The sequence below is a fragment of the Pseudopipra pipra genome, chromosome 7, assembly GCF_036250125.1.
Source record: "Pseudopipra pipra isolate bDixPip1 chromosome 7, bDixPip1.hap1, whole genome shotgun sequence".
Lineage (NCBI taxonomy): Eukaryota > Metazoa > Chordata > Aves > Passeriformes > Pipridae > Pseudopipra > Pseudopipra pipra.
The window spans coordinates 13,456,743-13,476,969 of NC_087555.1; the positions used below are offsets into that span (position 1 = coordinate 13,456,743).

General features: G+C 40.2%; 1 protein-coding gene across 8 annotated transcripts in view; it reads right to left on the reverse strand.

The window, feature by feature from the left end:
* The window catches only part of PARD3B (par-3 family cell polarity regulator beta), a 406,048-nt gene that overhangs the window by 13,571 nt on the left and 372,250 nt on the right, over positions 1-20,227 (reverse strand). For 7 of the 8 annotated variants that reach the window (XM_064660627.1, XM_064660625.1, XM_064660626.1 and 4 more), the window contains one exon: positions 16,877-16,956. In XM_064660627.1, the coding sequence (XP_064516697.1) occupies positions 16,877-16,956 (80 nt within the window). Of the gene's footprint in view, positions 1-15,406; positions 15,453-16,876; positions 16,957-20,227 lie in introns of those variants that run through there. The other variant, XM_064660629.1, reaches the window with a different exon arrangement.

Here is a 20,227-nt window from a genome sequence, read left to right on the forward strand (position 1 = left end):
ACATCCTCCATCTCTATATTCTCTTTTGTTAGAACTGTTCATTTCTACACAGGCATTAGATTATACATTTCCTGGCTTGCCGCACTCCATTAACACTCAGGTAACCACCCATTTTCCAGCCGGCCATTAAACACCACCTTTCATAATTGAGATTTAAAGACTCAGGGCATGATAAACGGCTGAATTTATAACTTTACAGCTGCCTCTATAGAAGTGTGTAAATCTCCAGATTTGGATAGGCAAATCAGTTAATTAGACTTGCATTAAGTCACAAACTTTGCGGGTGCTCTGACAGCAGATGTCCTGAAGTTGAGCTTTAAATAACAAGGGTCAAACCCTCAATCCCACCGGGCTAGGAGAGACGGAAACGTCCCACCCGGTGCCCAGAGAGCAGTAGCTCTGACTGCAGCTGCTGTGACTTGCAGACGGCCGCAAGCGCCCCGCGACTGCCGCCCGTTCCAGCTGTGTTTATGCTGGCTTCTTCCTTCAGAGCTTCTACAGTTACACGAACAGCAGTGCAGCTGCAATGAGCAGAGAGACTCCTGACTGGATATGCTCTACCTGCTGCCTGTGGTGGAGACAATCCTTGTTTTACTACCATGCATTTTCTGCCTGCTCAAAGCTCTCAAAGCGGGACCTACAAGTTGTGGGACAGAGCACAGCTTCTCCCCTGTGGTTGAGGAAACTTTACATGGATGACCCCGAGTCCTGCTAGCCAGTAAATGTTCAAAGCTGCTGAGATTTGGAGCTGCAGGCCACCACCCTCTTCAGGGACATGGGGAGTAAGAGGTTAACCTTCAGTCGTGAGGCCCAAGGGCCTGTGCTCCACCCCTGCAGGAGTTATCTGCCCCTTGCGGCATTTAAAAATACTGTATGTAATTAACTGTTATCAGGTTGTTAAGCAGCGTGCTGAAGTGTGAACTTATCATTCAATTGTTTCCTTTATTTACAAAGTCCCTGCCATTCTCTGAGGCGGCAGCCTGGGACCGGCTGTTGACTTGCTCAGATGAGGAGAGTTTAGCATACCAGATCCTGGGAGCAGAAGCAGATTCTGGAGAAGTGAGACACAGACGTGAATCAGCAAACACCCCCTCAATATACCCTGCAGAATAGCTGTGCTTGAATGAGACACACCACCACTACCAAATACATCACTGTAAGGTTCCTTTGAGACTTGAACCACAGAGGAAACGCACAGTACAGCTCCAAACCACTTTATGGGCACAGGTGGAGTTTATACTCGTAGACATAGTACTAGCTTTAATGCCTACAAATATACACAAGTCATATATTCCATTCACAGATTAAGACAATGTAACTGCTGACTTTCATACACTTCTGGGCTCAGTTCTTCCCTTTTTCATTTGCAGGAGTTTGTTTCTTTAAGCAAATCTGGAAGTCAGAGGTCATCATGTTAGACCATGGCTGGAGATGGGTGGACATGACAACAGGACAAGATGCCACATCCACCACTGTCTTCTCTGCCTCCCTCAGCAAGGCCTAGGTTTGGATTCCTGGAGCCCATGGCACACAACATGTTTTTTACCACTATCTCCTCCTGGCCTGGCTACTGTTCTGTTCTTTGCTTTCTTCCCCAGCAGCACCAGCCCTGGCAATGCCAGCAAGCAGTCCAAGATGAATAAGACATCATCAGATTTAGGTGATTTTCTTCCATGCATTCCTGGTCTGGGGCAGCACCATGCACCCAGAAGGACTTACCAGAAGGTCTTTGGAAACTGGTGCAATCGTCAATATTCCAGATCCACGTGCAACCCCTCTAACACTTGTAACAAACAAGATATGTAGCTTCTAGACAAATTTCTTCTGTGCCATCTGCACACTGTGCTGCATGACAGATGACAAGATAAAATTTGCAACAGCAAAGTCCTTAAAGCACAACAAGCATTTAGAGAGAGCAAGTACAGCCTGTTGCAACAGTTCGATCAGCTTAGTCATGTATCTAGAAGAACAGAAGACATCAGGATCCTGAAGCTGAAAGTGGAACACACAGCAGAAGATGGAAAAAAAATGCTTTAAAGACAAATCAAACGACTGCATCCTTGGCAAAGCAATGCCAACAGCTGGGAATTAGTGATACCTTGCAGAGGTGACAGCACAGCAGTTGGAACACAGGGGCAAGCCAGCACTGAGATGAAGAGAGGCTTTGGACAGCACCGCCTGGTATAGGTTTTAGTTTCTTTTGAATGTTTACATACAGCATGTATCAAAGACTCTGTACCATGTGCAGTAGAGTCTTATGTGCAAGACATGATACTGTCAGCAGCTTCAGCTAACATTACAATCAACAGCACCATAATCAGAGAGGCATCCCTACTCCACCCAGGAAGGCTACTATGGTGAGAAAAAGAGAAGCAATAGTGCTTCCTGATATGAACCTGGTAAGAACCTGGCTAAGATTCCAGACAGCATGTCTCAATTTGGCTGGGGGAAAACTTTTTAAATAAAACCACCCTCTTAACTCGAAACAATCTTTTACATAATGAATCAATCAATTATCTTTGCTCTAGTATGTTCAAATCAAGGGAATCATAATTGAAAATAACAACCAATTTATATAGCTCATTTAAAGCCACAGTAAGCTTGGCTGCTGATTCACTAATGAACAATAAAGGTCACTACTATAATATCACTCGAAGTATTTTCAGATTGTGTGATGTGATAGACTTGAAGTGGTATGTTCATAAAAAAACATCAAGATACTTTGCAGGGGGAAGTAAAGATGGAAAGAGATCTGTGCTCTGCACAGATACCAGACTGAGAAGAGGGAATAACTTTGATGCAATGAGGAACTTCGTGCCCCAGACTCATCCGGCCTCAGCCAAAGCCTCTGGATGTCAATGGAAGCATTTCAGTGATCATTGGATTAGGCTCTTGTATAGGAGAATGGTATCTGAAAGGGGAGGAGAGGGCAGGGAGAGAATGAGACATCTGTATCCTGGAATGAAGTCAGGAAGTTAAGGCCTGACAGCCTTAGACCTCAATAAATAGCTCGGGTGCTAGATGTGGGTTGCTGAAATGCCTCACTCCACATGGAAACATTCCTTTTCAATTGTGTCTTTCAGGTAGTCAGAAAAAAAGACTGATGAAAATGCTGTTAATTTATTTTTTACTTTTTGAGGGCCCATGATCTAGAAAAAGGGCAAATATATGCAATTACTAAGAAACAAGACATTCTAATAGGTGAACAGCACATCTCTGCTACATGGATGTTACATTTACTTATTTTACATATTAACAGCATGGTAACTGTGCCCTAATCTGCAGCATCACATCCATGACTGTTACCAGAACCAGATGTTTCAGAGGAAGTTGCAATTAGTGGACAATTAATAGTTTGCACAGGTCTTACAGCACAAAACCACCTCTCCTTTCCTCCTCAGATGCTAACTCAAACCAAAGCAACTATTAGTCTAAGTCCAGGTTTGCAGAAAGGTGCAGATTTCAGAAACACAAAACACTTGATGGCACTTTTGTACTTGCAAATGTTGATACAACCCCCCCAAATATGGTAATATTTAACCTTGACAGGCGTACTAGTTGAAACCCAGAGGCATAAAGCACAATACAGAAGAGAGAGCCTGTGGAGAGTTGAGAATGTCTTTTCCAAATCTCAGTGTCAAATCTTTAATGCTGACTTGGGTTCCTCTTAAAAAAAGATATGTGCAACTCAACTTCCAGTAAAATAGGATTTTCTTTAAAAGAACTTTACAATATTTCAAAGGTCCCTCTTTTTAATGATCCAAAAGTAAAAGGAAGAAACTTCATATTGTGTTAAGCAGCTACAATATAAACCATTAGTCAATAACATCACTACAGTTTTTAAGTCAGAAAAGCACAAAGCAGCAATACCATTCTGAGGATGCAAAATTGTCTCTGTATACTCAAATCCCTTGAAAAACTTACAAAACTCGTGGTATAACCTAGTACAACTGAAAATGTCTAAGGAGGAAAAGACAAGGGTTAAAGGTTCTGTATTGATTTTTTCCCTTACATTGCGATTAAAGTGATCTCAGCTTGGACCCAGAATTACAGATGTAATTATAATTTCAGTTTATATTTTTAGACTGTGTACAAAGAAGTGTAATAATGGACAGCTGAAAATTTTCCATTGTCCATTAAAACTAAAATGTTTCTGATGAAACCTCTGTAAAACCAAGTACCACGACAGTAATCTCTCAATAATAGAGCTTGCTTCAGATGTTTGGTGACAAGAGAGAAGGGAGAGCTGTTACCCCTTCATACAAAGAAATCAAACCAAAATGACACTAAGGTTGTTATTCCCCCCAATAAGACTAAAGAGATTCCAGGTTAAGACTACTAACGAGTCTTTTCAAAGAAAAAGTCAGATTATTCTTTAAATAACTTTTCTTCACACTATTTACAAGGTATTTAGCAAAAAGCATTGCATTAATCAGGCATTATTTACACCACATAAAGTGCAGAGAGTGAAAAAAATGAAATTTGTCCCAATACTACTGCCTGTCTGCCATCCGTCCTCCATGCTTTACAATGCCTGTTTAAGCCCATGTTTCCTGGAGGCCTCTGATAGCTGAGCAAATGACTAATATTGAAAAGCTAAATTCAAGGTAAAGCAGGTGCTTAAGTGCTCTGATGGATCTGGGCCTAAAAAATCAAGTGTAAACCCCAACTCAATTTCAACTGACTAATTGAATTTGCCCTTTTTTTTTTTTCTTAAATTCCCTTTCGTTGCAAACTGATCTGCTCTGTGCTTTCTGCCATCCAGCGCGGTGCAGTCAGTGCCGCAGCACAGCCTGCACCGCCGAGCTGCTCCCGCTGGCCATTCCAGAGGGGGCTGCAGCATGGCATGTGGTAAAGGCATCCGTACAGAAAATGCTCAAAACCAGCACTGGTATGTTCAGGCAGCCTAAATTCAGCCTAATTCCCTAGTCAGTGAGAAACCCAGATGCCTTCAGAGACTCCTACAAAGCTAATTAGAAGACTACCAGAAGTCTATGCACAGAGAAGTCGCATGGGTTTTCTGAGCACGGCTGCTGGGATCCTCAAAGCTTTTAACTGAGTCTGGAAATCTTTAATTGCTGAATGTATAGTTGTAAAATGTGTTTGCTGTTTGAGGATCTTTAGAGGAAGGATTGTTAGCATCCTTTTTCTACTTGTTTTGTCCCGGCTATTGTGTTGGGTGGTTGAGTTCCATTCAAGAGCGTATCACTATTACCTCCTTCAAAAAGCAAAACAAAGGGAAAAACTGTGACCATACCATGCTGCTAAAAAAACACACTCTTTCCATACTGAAGACATCTCAGTTCTCAGTAAACAAACGTCCCTTTTCCTTAAAGCACAGTATCTCAAACTGAACCAAAATTCATAGCAAAAATGCTAAATGAAGGACCATAACCTGTGGCTATGTGGGTATATACAACAATTCACTAGCACCTAGATCCAAGCAAAAAGCCATTCACATGGATTTTCAACTGTGAAATCCTGCTGATATTGGTTTTGCTTGCCAGATTTTGCCATGATCTACAACAGACTGCTCTCAAAGTATCTCCCTTCACCTGTAAAACGATTTTTCTTTAAATGAAGAAAAGTGCCAGCTACTCAATATCCAAGGACCCGCGCTGGCTTGGGGTTTTGCTTGATAACCTGGGCTGGGTTTTGTTCACACATTTCCTGCCCTCTGGATGGAACTCTGGCTGCCAATTTCCAAAGCACTGTTTCAGACTATCTAGTGCACAGATCCAATCTCCTTGCTGAATTACAACTGAGGTGGAACAAAAATGGCAGATAATTCGCTTTCTATTAAAGTTAACACTCTCCTCCACTTGCTTCCCACGTATATTATACAGTGGACGTGTTTGCATGTTCTGCTCTATTTTTTCAGCTGTTACAAGCACATAAGCTATCAATTACTCTCTGTGCAGAGAGAAGATGGTGATTTGAGGAACAGCTTCCAGTTTACATAACTCCTCACCTCATCACTGCTCAAACTTTTAAATGAATGTTTTTGGGCAAGAAGCCTGAAGCAGAGAGATTCTTTAGGTGCTCTCCCCCCTGCCATTTCCCCCCTCATTGTATGGTTAATCAGAGCAGCATAACTCTTTAAAACTAATATTTATTCAAACAGCTGTAGGATCCCATCTGCTCATGCAGAACAGAGCACAGAATCAGTGGAGGCCACAGCAACACCAGGCAGAAGCCAGCAGAAGATATGAGTTCTGTCAATATCTCTATAGCCAGCCTAAGTAACATTTGGCAGACAAAATTTTTGAGTACAGCAAAGACACTACAATCACCATAAAGATGCGGTTAAGTTTTTGACATATGCATTGTGGTATTTAATATATTTCCAAAATAAAGCTTGCTGAAAGTCTGACTAATGGTCTATGTGCTATTTAACACCAACCACACTCCTACAAAGTTTTTCTGGCGCGTTTCTGGCATATCCATGACATCTTTACCTCTGGTAATGATGCTCAATAGCTTATGTAGATTTTCTCAAATAAGCATCAACAAAAGAACAGTGTCACTGTGCATCTTATGCTTTGTTTATGCCATATTTGAGAGAACTGTTCTAGTAGAAAATTTTGCACAGGTGCTAAATGACAAAGTGCTAATTTACATAACTATTAAATGCTAGAACAATGCAATCTTTTCCAAGCCTGGAGATGAGGGTAAAGATTCTCAAGAAAGCAGGAATTAATCTTTTCTAACAGGGTACTACAGGAGTTTTAGCTCTATGCTTGCTCTTAACAAAGTTACTGGTCCACAACCACTAGTGATCTGAACATTTGCAATTCTTCAACAATTGAATTATGTTATTTTTTAAGGAGTACTTTTACTTCACTTATATTTGTGATAAGATTGGATGGGCTGAAGAACAACTTATCAAGCAGGAAAAGATGTATTCCTTTTACTAGGATCTCCAAAATCTGAAAACTGCTAACGTTGGTGGGCCAAAAAACCAAATAACCTAATCACAGCTTATCAAATTACTACCAGGCTGACCCAGACAGTAAAGAAATCAAAGAATATGCTCTAATGGTGGCTGCATTTCACTCTAAACCAACTGCTGATTGCAATCATTAGGAACACATCCATGGATTGCAGTGGTTCTGGATCAGATTCATTCTAGCTTCTACAACATTTCTAGTTGTTACTTAAGCTGGATCAACACATCCAAAGCATGACTTTCTAAAGCAACGTAGTTGAAGAGCAACGTAAAAGCCTTTGGTGAATATATGAGCAAAGGAATTTGGACAAAACCTTCTAGAATTCAGACTATTCTCCTGATATATTTAAGACTTCTGTGCAGAGAAATTAAATATGTCACCTTCTTATGAAATGGAAGCAGTTTGGCTGCCAATTGTATGAGTTGTGTTGAAACAGCTGCTCTAGCAACTGTTTTTCCTATTAAATTCTTTAGTGATTCTCTTTTTCCCAAATTAGATACCTCTTTCCTTTAATCACCAGTTTATGTAAAAGCTCTTTCCTCACAAGGCAGGGTTTCACCAAGGATAACAAACAACGGCAGGTCTGCTTAACACACTGCCCTTGTGTTTCCCTACCGCTCACGTCTCCCCCACCCCGTTCCTCGTTTCTCAGTGGGTGGCACACTGAGTACTCACGACTCTGTCCCCTGCATGTTTGTAAAAGGACACAGGAGTATATTTGAGGTCTTAAGATTTCACAGCCTGTCATTACCTTGCAGCATGCAATTAAGACTGTCCACATACAATTCACTTCCCTACTTCATCATCATAATCTCCTTTCCTCTTTCTAAACGTGTACATAAGAATACCTATAAGAAACTCATTTTAAATGGCTTGCTATTAGAAGCCTGAAATTTGCCATCGTGACAGTACAACGTCCCTGTCCTTTTTAACATAATTCCTGTAGGGTGGTGGGGTTTTTTGGTGTTTTTTTTTTTTTTTCCTAAGCACTCTTTGCAAAGATTGGATGGAGACAAAGGAATTGGCTGAGAACTAATATGGAGAACTAACTGCAATCTGCCTTTGAGCAAAGGGTGCCATTGCAAAGCTGCTGTTTGCTCACAGGAACACAGCTGAGCAGTGACAGAACATACAGGAGGTTCATACACAACACTGAGAGCTGCAGGAAGCTCACTAAAAAATTCCTGATCCAACATCCTCAAAATAATACATATTTACACCTGATACTGTTGGCTTCCTTAATTTCTCCTTTGTTAGCTGTTTTTAAAGCACGTTTGCTGACAGCCATCTTTCAGCCGCACCTCCAGAGATATTTATCAAGGGAAAGCCAAAGCCAAGAACGGGAGTGAAGTTGCCTTACTTTACAATGCACTTTCTCACCTTTGCAGCCTAGAGCCTGTACTTTTTGATCAGTTCTGAATTATAACCCAATATAAGCAGGAACATTTTTATTCCAAATATCCATACCTACATAGCAGCCAGCTGAGCTTCCCAGTCTGGTGGTCTCCTGAGCAATTTCAATATCCATCTCAACAATGCAACGGATGCATTTGCATTTTGGAGCACACATCTTATTCCCCAGGTTTTACTCAGCACATCACTCTGTTGATGCATTCTATGGGATATATCCTTTTGGTTTTTAATTTAATCTTCTTTTTAATTTGCATTCACTTATCTTTTTTCCACAGATCCTTCATCTCAACCTAACCATTTTGTACTGACACTTCTTTCTTTCATTAATATTTTGTTCCCTAACAGTTGTTTTGTTCTTTTACTCACTGGAGGCATAGTTAATACAGCTTTCTCTTCTGAGGCAATGTCTCCATGACTTCATTAAATTTTATAATATTAACTCAAACCCTTTTGTTCAAAGGCAACATTTTCCTCCATCTCCTGTATTTTTAAGCTGAATTTGGTGCACTTAGTTTGAGTAGGAGGTCCTTATGCCTGATTATACACTAAAATTCATACCAGATCCATGTTTTCTGTAAATGTGACACTTGAAAGTATTTTTATTTACTCCAGATAGTATGTCCTTGCAAAAGGCCGGCTGTTTAGTTTCAAAATATTAATTGACTTTTAAACTATTCCATATTGCATTAACTGGCTTTTTGCTATGAGGAGTTGACTGACTTATTAGGAAAATTGACAAACCCCATCCCTGTCTGCCTCCTTCTACACTTCCAAAGTATTCTTCTGGGACATCTGGCTTTTAGTGTTTTTTTTTTCAAGCTATGTCCCAGTTGTTACAGACATTTTCTTTGGTCAATTTTCTTTAGTTATTCCCATGGAAATTACAGAAGTGGCCTGATGGCTGCAATCCATGATTGATATCACGAACCTTGACCTTTCTGACTTTCTAAAGTATACTTTTTCAGTATTTAGACATACTTTGGCTTGGATAGAGCCATCATGTTCATTTCAAGTAATATTTCTGTTTTATTAGAAAGCTGAAGGTATGTTTTACAACCAAATCTCCTTCCTTTTATATTCACCACAGAGATTTCTGAAACTGTGATCCTGTTTACAAATTTCTTTCCTCCTTTCAGTCAAATCTTAGAGACACAAGACCATTTTTTAGAAAGTCTATAGTACATTGACCCTTTTCCTACCTGTTCTGCTTTTAATGCCCGAAACTCTCCTTGTAGAAGGCATAACACAAATTATTTATGAACTCTGCACATTTTTGGAAAAATGTCTTTTGACACCATATATGAAAAAAAAGCCTTCAGACTTCCCATATGACACTGAAGTGATACTAGTACCATGGCACACCGCAGCAGAGGAACTCAAACTGAGATGGAACAGAACAAGTTGCAACAGAGCACTTCCAGCTTTCTGCTGCGTGCACATATCACAGATCTGGTGTCCTGCTATGGATTTGGACTCTGTCCTTCTTGAAATACAATGACTTTCCTGACATTCTTAGATTCTGGGCTGTTTTCAGAGCAATCAGTTTTACTATCTTCCAGAGTTAAGAAAAGTTAGTTAAGCAAATTTTAAACTGTTTGAAAATGGATTTAAGCTAATCTTTTCATGAGCACATCAGCTTGGTTCTCAAGCTTGGGCTCTAGCATGTAAGAATGATCTTTTTTTCTTTGCCTGTATTTCATCTTGGCTGGTTTATTGCAACATATCTTGGAGGTCCTTGAGTAGGACCAGCATTTCCATTAAAATTGATTCTAAATTCACCTGCCAGCACTTAAAACCCAACTAAAACCATACACGTATTTCATTTATAATGAGATCACCACACTGGAAGATACAGACAGACAAGATTTTGCTGCATTTTCAATAAAAGCACAGCTGTCAAGATAAAAATCATATTTAAAAAAAATATCCCTGAGTTACTGATACTACTTTAGTTGATTAAAACAGAAGAGAAAGTTAATAATTGAGTATACTGGAGAATGTACCATTTGAATATTACTTATATTTCATATGACTAGGGTGAGAAAATTAGGTGGGCCATTCATTTTTTCACCCAACTCAGTTTTAATCCTATTTAAGACTCCAAATTATCAAGTCTTTTTAGTTTTGCAGTTATTTCAGGGGGATATTAAAAAAATATGATTTATGTAAGAAATTTAAAAAGACCACTTACAGTTGGTTCTCAAATATTCCTCTGGATGCTCTTATTTTAATCAGTAGGAGAAATGAGGGAGATACAGACTTTGTTCAGCTTCCTGGAATGACAAAATATTTTCCCATGTCCTGCCCTTCACTGGTTTCCACCCCTTTGGAGGAAAATCCTGGGCACTACTAAAAATACTGTGTATTATATTATACATCGAAAGTTAACAGGCTTGCTTTGTAGCTGTGTAACATATGTCCAATAACATGGTTTCACTGACAGAATAAAGCTTGGGTGATTCTCAACAGGGTTGATAAATTATTTCACTACCATTAAAGTTTTCGCACCCCTCCTTCCCCCTTTATGAAAATATATCGCAGACGCTCTTTTTAACCAGGTGAACTACTCTCCAATTTTAACAGTATTAAAAGGTAGCAATGGCATTCACTGCAGTCTGCATCAGCATTGTCACCTTCTACCTGCCATAAAGCACAGTTTTGTGCTAAAAAAAAAAAAAGGCAAATTCAGTAGAGCCACATAATGAAATCAACTGAAGAAAGGAACAGTGAAAAACAGCGAGGCAGGCTGTTACTAAGAAGTGTCCAAGCACCAAGAAGGTCTCTGGCAGATAACTTGGTAGGACAGCAGCTGTACTGTGGGACAGAGCAACACTGTCACTGAGAACCCCTGTGCCACTGCATGGCATTTGTCAGGGCAGACGGGTCAACATCAGAACCAACCAGGACATCACATCCTCCAGCTGATGGCTACAACCCTGACTGCAGTGCTGGGTCAATGCTGTGCAACAAACTCTTGGACACCAAGGAGGAATGTAGATGAAGTATACAAAATAAGAATGGGGTCAGATTTTTTGCAACATGGGATGGAATAAGTTAAATCAAAGTGATTCAAAGCAAAAAAAATTAATTGTGATTTAAACCAACAGGCAAGGAATTTTGATTTAAATAATTGATTTTAAACCTTGCTTTTTCATCTGTGGTCCTTGGCTAGTCAATTCCCAGAGGCTGGGAATGCTCTGACAAGTTGATTTACAGCTAATTATAGTCTGCACTAAAATTGTGATTTCTTTTTTGTTAACCAGGAGAATATACCATATACATATTTAAGTAATGTCAGTATATTAATTTCAGATTCTGCTAGACAATGATGAATGATGAGCCTTATTTAACAGACAATTAACTTTTTCTCGTGATTTGTGTCAAGTCACTTTCTGATGATGTTTTTGGGATTCAATTAAATTACAGAAATACTGCATTTTGAAATACAGTTGGTTAGTAAAACAAAGGCAAGAACACTCCAGTGCAAGAAGAAGCTAATGAAACCTGCTAAGTAATCCAGTCCTTATACTTGAGGAACCTTATCTCTTCATGACATGGCTATTACTAAAACTTTGCTTTTGATCCAAAGAGCTGGAAATGTTTTTGACTTAACTCTAGAGGCTACCTCATAAATTGACTGCAAGGGTACTCCGGCCCCTTGAGTCAATGCTGTTTTTTCATGCTCTATAGTGTGTTCAGTCTATTTAATTTATTGAAAGGGAGGTTAAAAATACTCAAGGGAAGGCATTTTGCAGGCTTGGCTCCTAAAATCTAGCAGAAAAAATATTTACCATAGTATCTAGAAACTGAAATTGGGTAATGTCAGACTTCAAGAAAAAAAAAAGGCATAATCTCTTTAAATAGTAAAATAATTAACCTCTGAAGAATGTAATTAATTCTCCACAATGTGACATTCTAATTCCAGGTTCGATTCTTTTGTAAATACATTTATAAAAGTAATGCAATGGATCAAAATTGAAATTTAGTTTAATGCAGAAACGCAGAAGGTCTTGGAGGGCTCAGGCAAGGTGATCAAAACTGTCCTTTCTGTATCACACCTAGAAATGGAGAGTGTGCTGCTTTTAGCTACTGCCTTAAGAAGTGCAAGTTACATGGTCAATCTCAATAGAAGCTTCCAGCATGGCAAGACTACCCGATGCCACTGTATGGCAAGGCTGGTTCCTTAATACACTTCCAAGTTTCCCAGTTTCATGACTGTGAGCCAATTACCAGTTTGCTCAGCAGTCTCCTCCCAGCCACAGCAATACAGCTGAACCCATCTACACAGCCTGAACTCATTTTTCCATGCTAGCAGTTCTTTTCTAATGCTCTTACAGCCTTTCTGTTCCCACTCCTTTTCTTGACAAAAATGCATTTTTCAGTTATATGAGGATTCCAGAGAAAGCCTGAAGTGCTAGTTTTCCGTTGGAATCAGCATTTCTTACTGGGAAGATGGCTGAGCTTTCTAATCCACACTCATCACGTCACCAGTGTGCCGTCTCAGTGTCTGTCAGTCTGCTTTTGGTCACGGCCAGCTTTTTCATCAACGCAGAAAAGAACATGTCCTTGAACATGAGATTTCTCCAAACAAGGCTGCCATTAGCATGACTGTGATTTACATTAAGACAGACTTCCATAAAAGCAAGCTCAAAAATAAAACTATGAACAAATAGAGCAGCTTCAGCTTCATATCTGTTCTGCAGCTCCATCAGGAAAATATGCTAGATTACACCAAGAAAACAGGCATTAAAAACAGTTTAAAAGATATAACTGTTTTTCTGGCTGCCACAGCCTTGCCCTGCTCTTCTTCCCAAAAGAAGAGGCTAAAAGGTATAAGAATCAAGCCATTCTCCTCCTAAGCAGGAGGATTTACCATTGCTTAATACTACTACTGAGCACTACTTAGCCGTAGCCTCAGGGCAACATGTAAGCATTGAGTGCAAAGAACTGTATCTCTCTTGCAAAGCCTTCCATTCTGCCTTTCCCACTTTGCTGCCTTTCGGCAGACAGAACAGCACAATGCAGTGAGAGATGAAGACCTGCCACTCTCCTGCCACAGCCACTTATCATCTAATTCACCTGTTTGCCTCTGTAGACATTTCCAGAGCAAGTCTACAGGATGGCATTATTTTACCTAGAAACTTAACTACGCACCTCAGCTTGCCACTCCTTAGGCCAGTCACATACAGAGCCTTTCTCCAAAGGCTGCTGCCTTCTGTTTTGAGCCGTTAATTAAAAATGTAACCTTACTCAGGAACAGATCCTCCACTCAAAGGCAAAAAGGTCATCACTGAGTTCAGGGAGACCAAGACACTGAATTTGCTGTGGCAACTACTGAAAAGGCAAACACATTTGACAGCTGAATTCCTCAAATACAGTTAATACAGATTTATATTACCTGAACTGGGCCCATAATATATAGACTTAAATTAGCAGCTTCAGAGAAAATCAGAAAAATTCACCAAGACAAAAATAAAAAAGGCAAAGACACAATGATGTTTCAAAGCTTAGCTTAGCTTTCTACAACCCAGCAGCAGATATGTTCAGATGCTGCTGGCAATCTGACTTCTCCTTCATGCAGGATGCATGCCTTTGCAAAGGAACAGGACAGTGCCTTAGGGGCACCAAATATTCATAAAGATATTTGGCAGATGAATATTCTTCCTTCTTGCCCCGTGGGGAGGAAAACCAAAGCTCTCTTACTCAATTTGTCTGTGCCCACACACACTGGCATGAGTCCTGCTGGCTTTCAGGTGAGCAGAACAGTTTCACTGTGTAGGTCCCAGCTACTCCTGACATAGCACAGATCCCCTCCTCCCTCCTCATCCTGTGCAACTGGATGCAGTCCAAGTGCTTTCCTTGTGTGTTCCACACCAGAGCAGCAGGCAAAGGTCATATCCTCCTGGATTCAACACAATATTGCAATAAGAATTTGTTTCCCAGCATCTACAACCCTCATCTGAAGCCTTTTTGAGTATCTCTTATTAAACTGGGCTTAAATGGCTAAGTATGCAGACAATTATATACCAAATGAGGCTCGGTGGTTTCACCACGGTGACAACAGGAAAAAACAAGGAGTGGAATAAACCCAAAGGCAGGAAACCATGAACTAATACTAAAATGCTGGGGAGAAGAAAGCTACTCTTTTGAGGAAATACTACTTCTGTATTTCTTTCTACATTCCCATTTCTTTCTCTTAATTTTTTTTTTTAATAATGCTACCCATTACAGTAGTTTTCATGGATCCTTCACTGAGAAGAGGATGGCAAATGGGTAGCTTTTACCTGGATTCCTCTACACTCCTGGGCAGTCAGCCATGAGAACAAAAGAAATCACTCATTTCCATTAGTGGCTGGCACTGAGACTGCATCCCCTTCTTCTGGATTTAGACTTCACTGTAGCAATCTACTCATTTGTGACTGCCAAGGCTTAATTACTGCAGTAACATGAAACTGCAAAACTTACAAAACCTAAATATAAAAAGCAGCAGCTGATTGCTGGACTGCAGGCACACCCAAGGGTGTGATGTCCCAAAGCTCTGTTCCTGCCAGGGTGGAAATCCTCTGGAGACGTGGCAATGGCGTGGCCCGTGTGCAGCAGTGCGAGTGTTTGGGTCAGGAAGCACACACAGCCCTGCTGAAGTGCAGGTCTTCTCGCTCTCCAGCATAATCTCCTTAGGCACTGAGAGAAAAGACACTCTTCAGGCTGATCTTCAAAAGCTTAGTGAATATTTGGATGACTTCCTAAACGGGGAGTCCCAGCCAGCTAAATACTCAAACCTGTCACAAGAGCTGGAGAGTTGAGTTTCTAGCAAGTTAAATGGAAGTTTGGGGAAGAACACTGTGAAATTCATGATCTGATTCAGACAAATCTACTTTAAAAAAACCCAACAAAACAACCAAACAAAACCCACAAAAACACAGGTTGTAGAGACAAGCAGTACACACACCTAGGGAACACGATGAGGATGCAGCAGTTTGGAAAGGAACAGTATAGAAGGAATACTGAGAACACTTGCTACATAAAGCAAGGGTGTGTCTACCTCTGCACTGCTGTGCTCACTTCTGGTCATCCTCACTTGAAGGAATACTGGTGAAATAAAAACAATTTTGGGTGATGGAAGTTACTTCACTGGAAAATTTCCATTTTATAATGCTTGAAAAAAACACGGTTGATTTTCTTAAAAGGAAAATGAATAAAAGAAGACATGATACACAAATACGAAAATTGCTGTAGAGAGTTACACTGGGCACCAATTACTCATTTAGTCTTGTAATCCACAAGGAAGTACTCAACAAAATTGAAGTTTAAAATAAATAAAAAAGAGCATGTATATTTAAACTACACCTAACTAACATGCAAAAATCACTCCTAAAAACATGACAGGAAACAGGAGTGCTGAAAAAAACACAAAAAAGATGTCTATTTACCCAGAAAAGTAAGAATATCCATAGTTAGATAGAAAATACATACAAGACACACTGCTGTTAGAAAAGCCTGCACAGGACAAATCTCCAGAAAAATGGCTGACACAAATATAATTTGAAGGCAGTCACTAAACTGCAGACACACCTCTCATGACACCTTTGAATGGAAATAGCTCAGTGGAAAAAGAAAAACCAGCAAAAAGAAACAATTCTCTGATTTCCTAAATACCAACAGTACTTCACAACAAAGAATCTCTTCTTACTTGTAAATAGCTATTTTTGCTGTGCTTTTACAAATTATTCTGCTTGTAGGTCCAGGAAGTGGACTGGGCAACCTCTCTGGGGACTTGCCCAGCCCTCTAATTCTAAAGGTGGGTTATTATTCTATTTTTGTTTTCCTCTCACTGCTTCCCACTATCTCTTCTAGTATCCTCTCACTCCCCTTTCTGGCTTGCTTTGTCTTACACTCCACTATTAGAACTCCCATAGAAATGGGACTGAAATCTCTGAAATGCTTCCTTTTTGTTATGCCCCACTGGTTTCAGACTAGAATTGCTCTTCATTGAGTTGATAAGGATTAAAAATTAAAAAAAGCCCTCAGAGAATTTACTTGCATTTCCACAGTGTTCAGTTAAAGCACAGAGATGCTCTACTGGAATAGGACTGCTTGTCAGACAGCCCTTGGAGCAGCAGTGGGACTTCAGGAGCTGTGGCTGCTGTAGTGGAGGCTTTCCACAGCAGCACTCTGTCAATGCCAGCTAGAATTATATCACTACAAACTCAGTCATTTATGCCCTGCTACGACCTGTTATAACTCTTGCAGAGCTGGCTCCCTCAATGTCATGTTCTCTACCTGTGGATCATGACTCTTGCTGACATGTTCAATGAGAGACCTTTCTTTAAAAATTCAAAAGTTCAAATTAATAGTACAGTTATAAAGATGATACTAAATCAGCAGCAAAAGGTGACAAGACAAAACTACAAAATAATCTCTCATGTTAGAGCCAAACATCAGGTGTGGGCTGCTTTCCCTACCCATCAGAAGGAAGGTGAATCAGAGAGCGTGTATGAGGCTTGGTGTTGTACCTGGGTAAAGATGCATACTGCCTTTCCATCCCCTCGAAGTGAAGATTGTATGAGCTCCCATCTGGACCTTTTCCAGGCACCTGTGGAGAGGAGAGTAATTAGAGATGAAGATCAATTATGCAGCCCAGCTACTAACAATGCATCTCAAAACGATAAGCAGAGAACACATGATGCTGCAACATGCCAAAATCAACAAAAGAAAGGCAGGGGCTCAAAGAAGCTCCAAATCCCATACATAATCTTATCACCGCTAACAAGAAAGGCTTCTGTATCAAAGAAGTGTTTAGAACAGGTACAATTTTCAGAGCCTTTCCCTCTTCTGCCCGCTAGCTGGGATACTTTCTCTTCTTCCCTGGCTGGCCTTCCTCCTAGAATTCAGTAACATGAGGACATAATCTAATTAAGCACACCCTTTCTGATTATAGTGGCATAACTACCTGAATTAAAGCTAACATCTTAGTCCCAAGTTTGCTTTTTTCCCCTCCGCTTGCATGTTTTGCTTAACTATAGAATATGATATAAACGGGCTTTCTTTCATTCTTAACGAGAATCCAGAAACTTTCCCTAATGCCACTGCAAAGTTAGGTATCCAGCTGGGAGTTAAGTGCACCTATGATCATCTGGTGCCATTTCAGAAGTGAAGCATTAGTGCACTCAGTCAAATGCCAGCTCGCTACTTGGTTTGTTTTCAAGATGGCAACTGGAGTTGGCTGGGGAGCACAATTCTATCAGGAAGGCTCCATCGGGTACCAAACGGTGAACTTCGATGCTTTTAGCACACAGGAGCTCTCCCAATTTCACTCACTCAATGCCTGCTGATGGCCCAAAGTGTTAAGAGCCTTGTTAAAATGGAGCTATTAGTCTTTTCCTCCATAAATGGAGTAGGCTCTGACTGCCTTCAGTGTTTCCTACATTAGTATGTATTCCTATTCCGGTGCTGCTAGAATCAGCAGTTTTATAAAGCAATATACTAAGAGGCCATTTAAAATCTCCTTTCCCTTTTACAGATTAATAGCAGAAAGGAAGATTTAATGCCTTTTCAAACATTTTTAACAATTCATTAAAAAGAAAGTAATAAATCACACCAAGCTTTCGGCAAATGCCTGATTAAAAAAAAAGAGAAAACAAAAATTAACATGTTTTTTGCATTCTACAGGTTAGAGTACATTTTTGTCAGCCCTGTAATTTATGCACAATACACCATTCTCACTGAAGCGATGTGTAAGCCTCTACAATGAGAAAGGTTGTGCGTTCAGGTGTCGGAAGTCCTATCTACCTTTACAAAGCATTTCTGTGTACATTACATAAGCCAAGTCCAATGCAAAGAGAGGCAGCATCCTTTGGAGCTACTAGGTATTACCTTAGGAATTATGGCAGACAAATACTGTTATGCACCTTGCCACTCCTCAAACATCCAAGATATTCATAAGCGAAAAAAAGTTATTTAGTACAGGCCTCTTGCTAGCTCTCCTTTCTTTGACTCAAAACAGAAAGGAGCCCTCACAGAACTGTTGGCCACAAGAATAAACACTTCTGATTTGAAATGACCCATGCTTAGCAGTGCCTGACTTTGGATGAACAAAAAATAACAATAATTGCCCTACATTTCAAAAAGAGGGCAGTAGGCTAAAGGGATAATGCATTCATTTTTTGCCACCAGAAAAAGTGACACGTATAGAGACTTTATAAAGACAGAGTCACTTAGGTGAAGAGTCGCAGCCACTATGGCTGTTCTTACACTGCTAATTTCATTAGGTTCGTAAGTTCCATTAATTTCTCAGGTATGCTGGTCAGGGAAGAGCCTCCAGATTTCTGCTGTTTTACAAAGAAGATTGAGGGGAGAAAAACCAAATGTATGATCTGGTTCACTCAGCATAAAAGCCACACAGTATATGGTCTAACTGCGGCTATAGATCGGTTATTAATTATGTGCAATGGCAAGATATTTATAAGCTGAAAGATGCTCCTTGTAGCTGTGCATTCACAACCCCATGTGAGTTTTTTGCACTCTCACACCTAATAGGAGTAACAGCAGCCAGGCAACATGAAAAAACACAAATGGATTTGGAACCGTGCCAGCATTGAGCAGCAATCCCCAAACTTATACTGGTCACCAAAAGTATAAAATATTTACATCACAAGGCCTTTTTGCAGCAGGAAAACTCCCCTTTTTTGATGGTTTCCTACAGACAAATAGAAGGCAATACCCCCTGCCAGGTCTGTTTGTATATATGATTTGAGAGACAGTTACCATAGAAACACCCTGGTGGTGGATACACAATTTTGCTAATTTGGATCCATTGAGCGGCTGAGTCTCCACACCCTATATAAAACCCCCAATGCACTGGAAAAGCATGCTCTGGCTCTGCACAGCTAATTAAAGGCTCAGCCATTTCTTCTTCTTTCCCTTCTCCATCTGTGCATGCGACAGTAAAAACCTATCATCTCTCAGCCCGGAGTGCCAAAATGGTGCCTGGAATAAAATACTACCCCTATGAATGGAGAAATTATGAAAATAGAAACACCTCCTTCGTAGAAGTTATTTATGTTTCAGAGAGAGTCAAAGCAAAGGGTTCCTTTGCTGCCTTCTACAACAAAATAAGCTAAAAATTGTCACGAAAGGTACTAATAAGCAAGATCAAAATACTCCAGCTTCTCCTCCTTTCCTGAACCAGGACATATGTTGGCCCTCCAGCCAGGTGTGGAGGTTTTAACCGCATAGTTAATCATCACAACATATTTAGGCAAGCAAACAGTAACCTTATTAAAAAAGGATTAAAACCTGGAAGTCCAAATGAATGGTGACCATGAGATGGCCAGCAAGGCGTGGGAGCTGACAGAAGGTGCAGTACTTAGCTGAGTCCCTATCAGAGGCAACTGGAAGAGGTTTTGAGCTCAACATCTCAATCAGTAGAGAGAACCCAACAGCAGATGAAACACACATTTCAGAAAGATATGGTAATGCACAACAGATAAAATGATCCAAAACATGCTCCTGTATTTTTAGGGTTTAAATAAACAACATCAACTTAAATAAGTGCCATCATTATGAACAGTTCATCTCTTAAGAGCGGCCTCAACTAACAAGCGAAACATGAATATGCAAAAATAATGGGACAGCGATAAACACAGAAACAGCCATCATCCTACCAGTGCAATTAAAAAAGCAGCACACTCAAATTGAGGAAAGGAAAACAACAAACAACTCATGAAACTTAACTGTTGCAAAGTATTGGTATGGTCAAGCCCTCTGTGGAATGTAAAATTAATAAACTGGATAGACATACGAATCAAAATAACTAACATCCACTTAGCAGAAGACAGTAAAGCCTTTGACAAGTCGAAGAGAAG